This window comes from Herpailurus yagouaroundi, unplaced genomic scaffold (assembly GCF_014898765.1).
Source record: "Herpailurus yagouaroundi ecotype Mexico unplaced genomic scaffold, PumYag 308, whole genome shotgun sequence".
Classification (NCBI taxonomy): domain Eukaryota; kingdom Metazoa; phylum Chordata; class Mammalia; order Carnivora; family Felidae; genus Herpailurus; species Herpailurus yagouaroundi.
Window position 1 is genome coordinate 2931344 of NW_024412525.1, and position 8052 is coordinate 2939395.

General features: G+C 59.4%; 1 protein-coding gene across 1 annotated transcript; it reads left to right on the top strand.

Moving 5' to 3' along the window:
- The first annotated feature begins 2093 nt into the window (after positions 1 to 2093).
- On the top strand, positions 2094 to 7240 carry ELF3 (E74 like ETS transcription factor 3). The gene is made up of 9 exons (XM_040462308.1): positions 2094 to 2287; positions 2716 to 2886; positions 3235 to 3456; positions 3662 to 3748; positions 3947 to 4066; positions 4264 to 4353; positions 4523 to 4639; positions 5545 to 5740; positions 6428 to 7240. Exons 2-9 carry the CDS (start codon positions 2724 to 2726, stop codon positions 6540 to 6542), a joined length of 1110 nt encoding a protein of 369 aa, XP_040318242.1. The 5' UTR covers positions 2094 to 2287; positions 2716 to 2723; the 3' UTR covers positions 6543 to 7240.
- Positions 7241 to 8052: the final 812 nt, after the last annotated feature.

Genomic DNA, 8052 nt, shown 5'->3' on the forward strand with positions numbered 1-8052 from the left:
CTGCAAGCTCACGGGGAGGGGTCTTCTTGCCATTGGCAGGGAAGGCCTCTGCCTCCTACTCCAGGGCTCCTCTGACCACTATCCTAGAACCTTCTCCCACTCCACCTCCAAGGCACTGACCTCAAACTGCAGTCTTTTCCCCCTACCATCCGCAATAACATCACCTGCTATTGGGCTATTGAAGGCATTCATACTTGGAGATAAGGCTCTAGCCTATAGAGATTCCTTATCTCAGCCCCATTTCTTTTGTGAAGCCCTGGGAAGGCAAAAGAGCTGATATCCTTTCTTATTCTCTCCACATCCTTCTCATCCCACCCTCTGGAGCCTTAGCCAGGTGTCCTCCAGGGCAGGGGAGCATGTGAGCAGTCCTCGGGCTAGAAGCCGGTTCTCCCACATTCCAGGGTGAGTGACTGGGTGGAGGGTGTGCCCGCCTCCGGCTCCTTGGGGGAGGCCCCCTGAAGGGCTGGGGAAAAATCCTACCACCAGAGCCCCAGGCTTTCCTGCCACCCCTGGCCTACTGGAGGGGGCCCTAGACCCTGAGCCCCTCTCCTAGGTGCCCAGCAGTTTCGGACAAAGAGGAGAAGATTCCTGGAGATGGACTTCTGAGTCCTCTGGCTGTAGAGTCAAAGAAGGGGCAGCTCTGGAGGTGGAGCCACCATTTGTTTGAGTAACCATTTCACCCACTGAGGCCGAGCTTGGTCACCAACCACCCAGGGTTGTGGCGTTAACAAAGGAAGTGAGGAAAGAGATACTTCTATCCCTACACTTTAGATGCATAAAAAACTAGAGCTGGAAGAAATCTTAGGGATTATTAAGTCCAAAAAGCCTTGTCTTTACACGTGGGGAGACCAGCAGAGTCGCACAGCTGGGGAGTCACCTGAACACAAGTCTCCTGCTTCCTGCCCATCCTATACTGCCCGTGCTCAGGCTCTCCAGTGGGGTTTGCATTCACAGACGGGACCACAGACATGAAGGACTCACTGTGCCCGTAGGGAGGGCAAGGGTCTGGCCGAGAAGCCGAGCGGGAGGACCCTGAAGCCAGGATACACACGGTATCTGGAAAGAGCCCCAGCCGGTGGGTGACTGACTCAGCCCCACCACTTAACCAGCTCTATGTGGGCTGGGCAAGTCATGAAACCCCTCTGAGCTACGATTTGCTCATCCACAAAATGGGAACAATCTTACATTCCTTACAGCGTTTCTGTGAGGAATAAGTGGAGACTATGTTACAAGTGCCTCGCAAATGGTAAATACCGAGCGGTCCCTTCATGGAATGCCGTGACACAGGGAGCCAGACTTCTGGCCACTAGAGGGTAGCAGACAGGTACTAGTCAACTGGACTGAGGGTGTGGAGCCCAGGAGACTGGACGGAGGAATAAACAGGGCCACGAGGATTCCAGCACCTGCAGCAGCCCCGAGGCTCCAGGGACTCCGGCAGGGGCTTAGGGACAGCCAGGCCTCTCCAGAAGGGGCTGCAGCGACCCTGATGATTGCATAGGGCCCAGGTAGGCAAAGCAAGCCAAGACTTTACCACCAAAGGAGATGCCCGTAGGGTGGGTCCTATGGGAACTTTGGGGACAATGGGGCCTTGAGGCTAGGCTGGCAGTCACGGCCCCCACCCGGTATGAGCCCATGAATATTGCCTAGGCCTGGAGAGGCTTCCTGCCCTAATCCTGTGTGTTGTAGGAAAATTCCCTAGACCACACGATTTGCTCTCCCTGCTAGGCACCCTTGTCCACAGTTCTCCACCCATTTGGGGGACCAGCAGCCTTCCGACCCAGTTCTACCAGGTTCCCCTCCCCCTTCCCCTCATAGCCCATCCCTGGCCTGGCCCCCCTGAGGAATTTCCTGCGCCAGAGGATGGCCGAAAGTACAGATGCCCACCCCAGCAACTCTCCTGCCACCCGCCCAGGCCAGTGCCCTGTGCCCAACCCCAGAGGGTGCGACATGACAGACTCTGACAATCATTAAACCAGCCGGGCCTGATTTCCCAGCACCGCCTGCTAGGATCCGGGCCAAGTGGCACAAAATATGCAAATCACCTGGGGCCAGAAGCCCAGTCTAAAGGCCAGGAAATCCCCTCCGTCCAATGAGCCACCAGCTCAGGTTACCGCCAGGCGCACTATAAGGGCCCGGCTCGGGGAGGAGCTCCCACTCGCCTCTATTTAGGGCGGATGGGGGAGTGCGGGCCAGACCTACCTGGTGCAGCTTTTAGCCTCCTGGATTTCTCGCCGGCCCGCTGTCCCTTAATCCTGCCTGCCTGCCACACCCACACCCCGCCACTCAGGTAGGACCCCCCCACCTGTCGTCTTCCCCAGCCTGTGTCCTGAGAGGTCAAGTGGATGGTTAGTTCTAAACCCACCCACTGCAGCTCCGCATTATAGAGCCCCCCTGAGCATGAGTGTAGGGCAGTGGGGGTGTCCTGAAGGTCGCCGAGGCACCGTCTCTGGGAGGGACAGAGTGGCCCTGACTCTGCCAGTCCCACTCAGGGACCCAGGTGGGCCGGGGGTGGGGGGGTGCCCAGCAGGCAGCCCAGTGCCCACACCGTGCTCTGAAATCTTGAAGCCCTCTTGAAGAGATGGTGTCCAAAGAGATACTGACCTTCAGTCCCCTGCGCCCCTAGGGGCTCCTTCTGCCCCAGGCTTGGCTAGAACAGAAGAGCTAGAGGGGAAAGGGAGGACCCTGGTCCTCACCAGCCTCAGCCTCTCTCCCCAGGTAGCCTCATGGCTGCAACCTGTGAGATTAGCAACGTCTTCAGCAACTACTTCAGTACTATGTACAGCCCGGAGGAACCCGCCCTGGCTTCTGTTCCCACTGCGGCCACCTTTGGGGCTGAGGACCTGGTGCTGACCCTGAGCAACCCCCAGATGCCACTGGAGGGCCCAGGTGGGTCTCAGCAGGTGGGATGGGGAGAGACAGAGACATCCCTCTAAGAACCTGTTAGATAGATGGAGACTTCGGGTGGGGAGGAGGGTCCCCCCAGCAAATTCCAGCGCTAGGGGCATGGGGTGGCTTGTAAGAGGCCGAGGTGTTGGGGTTGAGGGGCAGTGCCCGGCTAAGTGAGGTGCTGGGCGAGGGTGCTGTGAACCCCATCTCCCGCCCCTCCTCCTGGGAGGCTCCTCTGAGAGGTGGGGTGGGGGGGGATTCACACAGAAATCCAGATGGGCACCAGAAATGGGCTGTGAGGGGCCGGGTGGCTCGAGCTGACCTGACGCTGTGCCCGGCCTCTTGTAGAGAAGGCCAGCTGGTCGGGGAAGCAGCCCCAGTTCTGGTCAAAGGCCCAGGTTCTGGACTGGATCAGCTACCAAGTGGAGAAGAACAAATACGACGCCAGTTCCATTGACTTCTCACGGTGCGACATGGACGGGGCCACGCTCTGCAACTGTGCCCCCGAGGAGCTGCGTCTGGTCTTTGGGCCTCTGGGGGACCAACTCTACTCCCAGCTGTGGGACCTCAGTGAGTCCAGGCCTCCTCCTGCCCTTGTCTCCCTCTCGGTTGGGAGGCTGCTCTAGGGACCGGCCCACACCCTAGGCTGAGGTCAGCATGGCTGTGGGAAGGACCCGGAGTCCCAGGCCAGTGGGCACAGATAAAGAACCGCTGAGGGGCGAGGGGACCGTGCGATGCCAGCCTGGCCTCTGACCCCTCCTCCCTTCCTCATCAGCTTCCAGCTTTCCCGATGAACTCAGCTGGATCATTGAGTTGCTGGAGAAGGACAGCATGGCCTTCCAGGAGACGCTGGGCCCCTTCGGTGAGAAGCCATTTTCTCACTCCTTCCCCTAGCTTGTCCCATCCCGTCTCTGCCTCTCCCCAGAGCACTGGAGCTGACCCTCTGTCACCAGACCTCTGTCTCCCCTGGCTAGAAAAGCAGCAGGTCATTAGACCCCTGGGGAGCTCAGTGTCCCTGCCTGTTCCTCCGAGCTCTGTCTGAACCCTGACCTCTTCCCAGACCAGGGAAGCCCCTTCAGCCAAGAGGTGCTTGAGGAGGGCCGGCAGGCCAGCCCCTACTTCCCCGGCAGCTACGGCACCGGGGCCCCTTCCCCCGGCAGCTCCGATGTCTCCACTGCAGGTAAGCACCCTCGTCTGGGCCACAGGCTCCCTTTCCCCCAAACACTCCTGCCTGAGCCCTTGGTTCCCGCCACTAGAGCCCAGGCTTTCTGGGGCAAATAGGAGCTGGCTGGGTAGCGTGTCCTGAGACCCTCAGTGGCCCATCCCCCGGCAGGCGTGGGCTGGCAAGGGGACTCACTGTGACCCCACCGCCCCTAGGGACTGGTACTTCCCAGAGCCCCCACTCCTCAGACTCCGGTGGAAGTGATGTGGATCTGGATCTCACCGACAGCAAACTCTTCTCCAGGGGTGAGTGGAGGGAGCCTCCTGGTCCCCGGGAGGGTGTCCCAATGGGCAGTGCCCACGGGGCCGGTCCTTGCCCTCTTCCCTGCTCTCCTGTAGGGTTTTCCTCCGCAGAAGAGCTGCCCCTGAGAGCCCCAGTTCCCTCCCCTCTGACCTTCCACCTCCCCTCTCTTAGACGGCTTTCCTGACTATAAGAAGGGGGATCCTAAGCACGGGAAGCGGAAACGGGGTCGGCCCCGAAAGCTGAGCAAAGAGTCTCGGGAGTGTCTGGAGGGCAAGAGGAGCAAGCACGGTGAGCTTCTGGGGTCACCCCCTTTGTGCTGAAGCCTGGGGGGCGGGGTGGGGGGGCGCTGCTGGTGCTTTTTTCTCCCGTGATCGCTGGCCGTCCACGCTGCTCCTCCCTCCCGCCGTCATGGCTGTGCGCAGGCCCAGGGCTGTGTGGCACCTAATGGCAGGGCCTAGGTTGGTGGTCCTGGATAGGAGGGGCAAACTGAGGCTCCTGGAGGAAAGCCCATAGGACCAGAGCCCAGGTTACCTGCCCACCCACTCCAGTTCTCTCTGCACTTGGCTCTGTCCTGCCCGCTGGGACACCCTTGGTGGTGTGAGGAGGCAGCTGGTGGGTGTTGGGAGGGCCCAAAGGGCCCCAGGGGGCTCAAGCAGAGGACTGTGCCCCGTCTGCAGGCTGGACGCGTGGGCCTCAGGCACCACTGGGTGATGGCCCCGAGCTCCTTCTTGCCTCTGCTTTCGCGCATGCAGTCTCCCTCCCCCTACGCGCTAGGCCTGGCTTGCTTCTTGTCTTCAGGGAGCTATTTTTTCCCGGGAAGCTGTCCCCTTGGCCCCCGGGCTGGGGCCGCCGGCTCCCCGGTCCTGTCCTCGCCAAGTTCTCACCACCTGTTGGCGTGTTTGCATTTTAACGGCGGCCCCCACTGAACCGTGGGCTCCTCGAGGGCAGTAGTGCATCTCAGTCACTCTCCCGTCCCAGCCAGATGTTTGATCAATATTTGAGCGAGTAAGACGTCTGTGCCGTGTGAGACGTGGTCCCCGACTGGTGGTGGGGGGAGGCGGGAGGGAACCAGCCCTTACACTACACAGGCATCAGGAGGCTGTGTGCCGGGACAGATAGGGCCCCCCGGCCTCGGAGGAGAGGGGTCCCCCCCCCCCCGGACTGCTGACTGACGGATGCGTCTGGCCTTGTAGCCCCCAGAGGCACCCACCTGTGGGAGTTTATCCGGGACATCCTCCTCCACCCGGAACTCAATGAAGGTCTCATGAAGTGGGAGAACCGGCAAGAGGGTGTCTTCAAGTTCCTGCGATCAGAGGCCGTGGCCCAGCTTTGGGGCCAGAAGAAGAGGAACAACAGCATGACTTACGAGAAGCTGAGCAGAGCCATGAGGTGAGCAGGTGGCCGGGGTCCTCGTGACCCAGCCAGACCCTGGGGGACCTGCCGAGGCTGCCGGGGACAGCTAACCTGTGCTCCCACGGCCCGCTCTCCGACCACTGCCATAGTCTGGCAGGTTTGCGTCCTGTAGAGTGAGGATAAGAGCAGTGTCCGCCGCTGTCACGGACTCAAGGAGGGCATGGAGAGAGTAGGCTGGTGCAGCAAACACCAGAAACTCTCTGTGACAACATTTCTTTGCGCTCCCTGTAAGCTCGTCCTGGGAAAAGCTCTCCGTGGCGAAAAGAGCGTGAGCTGAGGCCCACACCAAGACCTGGCTCTCCTTAAGTTGCCTGTCTAGACCTCGGTTTCCCCCTGAATTGTCACTAAGGGCGCTTCCAGCCCTAAAATCATGTGGTTTCGTGATCAGCCCTGGGACCCAGCCATAAGATCTAAACGAGCAAGGGTAAGACCAGGGGCTTCGGACACCATTCTAGGCCAGAGTGCCACGATGGAGCAGAACAGCTCCTTCTTGCAGGAGGGAAGAAAAGAAACGCTACAGGAAGTGGATCAGACTCCTGTTGCTGGGGCTGCAGCCCAGGGGGACAGGTCACCTGAGGATAGCTGGGCCAGGTGGAGGAAGGTATCCGCAGTCCAAGACGGCTCCCCACCCGGGTACCTCTGACCACCCTTCCTCCCGCCCAGGTACTACTACAAACGGGAAATCCTAGAGCGGGTGGATGGCCGGCGGCTGGTCTACAAGTTTGGCAAAAACTCTAGTGGCTGGAAGGAGGAAGAAGTTGCCGGGAGTCGGAACTGAGGGTCGGAACGAGACCCAGGACCAAACGCAAGGACTTGAGGCCTGCGGCCCCTCCTGGGAAGACCAGCAGGTCCCAGCATCTGGGCAATGCTCCGGCTGTGCTGCGGAGAGAAGCTGTGAGGCTCTGGTATCCTGTCAGCCACCGTCCTCGGATCCGGAGCCTGTGGCCTCTCCTCTCTGCCCTCTTCTTGGAATTACAAGCCCTGGGGTTTGAGGTGACTCGTCTTGCTGACTTGTCCGCAAGTGTAGCTTCTTTTACCTGGTGCCTCCTCAGACCCAACCCAGACACCGGCTACGGACAGCACCTTCCTCCTCCAGATGCCCGGACTGCGCCGAGGAGGCCAAGGGAAGCACCAGGAGTGCTGTGAGAGGGGACAGGACGGGGTCCTCCTGAACCTGCTTTCTGGACTGCCTTCCACCTCCGTGCTTGGACTCTGCAGGCAGGGGTCAGAGCACTCCCTAATTTATGTGCTATAAATACGTCAGATGTACATAGAGATCTATTTTTTCTAAGACATTCCCCTCCCCGCTCCTCTCCCACCACGTGTTAGTGGCCAGACCGACTGACTGTTTCGGCCCTTGGCCGGGCCGATGAGGGGCAGGGAGATGCCAGGCCCCTGAGGATGGGGCTCCTGGCTCCTTTTTCCTGTGAATGGAGGTAGAGACCTCCAATAAAGTGTCTTCTGGGCTTTTTCTAACCTTTGTTTTAGCTACCTGTGTACTGAAATTTGGGCCTCTGGATTGGATAAGGTCGTGGGGTTGAAGGAGAGGAGCCAGGACAGGAGGTCTACAGGGCTAGAGGTGAAGGCAGAAGCAGACTTGCAAGGCAGGGATGGATTTCCTAGATCTGGAGGGTCGGGTTTACAGACCGGCTGCCTGGGGGCTGGGAGGAAAGCAAGGGAAGCAGGCCAGGCTGTTGAGGGCTGAGAAAGCTTCGCAGGATTTCTGCAAGCTAGGGCGTGAGCTCAGCCTGCTGAACACTGGGCCAGTCGTGCTGCAGCGACTCGTTCCCCCAGTGACCTTGGCCATGTCAGCCCCCTGGGCTCACTTGCTTGCTATAAATCTGGGGTTTGGTCCCCGGTGCTCTCTAAGAAGTCTGAAATTGCATATCCAGCCTCGTGGGATAGATGCTTCAGCATTCTGGGCAGGTTGGCCACAAACTGGGAAAACAAAATGAATCCCTTGATGAGGAAGAATGGGGGAAGGAGTAGACATTTGCCAGCCTCGTGTATGCCAGGCACTGAGCCAGACAGCACTTTATCGCACATAATCTTGCCCCCCTCCCCGCCCCAGATGAGATTTGTCATTCCCATTTTACAGATGCGGAAGGTGAGGTCCAATAGGGCCAGTGTCTCGGCCAAGGTCACTAGGACAGTACTTTGGTGCCATAGTAGTAGCCTGTCCTTGGGAGCATTGTCAGGGTTCGGGCTCTGCTGACGTAATCCTCAGTAGATTCCAGAACTGTGTTACTCTGTCTCCACAGTGATATTGCAGCAGGTTTTAGAGAGGA

What these genes read in the sequence shown, in the direction of transcription:
- ELF3 (XM_040462308.1), top strand. Translation starts at nt 2,724, where the DNA reads ATGGCTGCAACCTGTGAGATTAGCAACGTCTTCAGCAACTACTTCAGT. An exon ending in CTCCCAGCTGTGGGACCTCA is followed by an intron (nt 3,457 to 3,661) that starts GTGAGTCCAGGC and finishes CTTCCTCATCAG; the next exon opens with CTTCCAGCTTTCCCGATGAA. An exon ending in CAGCAAACTCTTCTCCAGGG is followed by an intron (nt 4,354 to 4,522) that starts GTGAGTGGAGGG and finishes CCCCTCTCTTAG; the next exon opens with ACGGCTTTCCTGACTATAAG.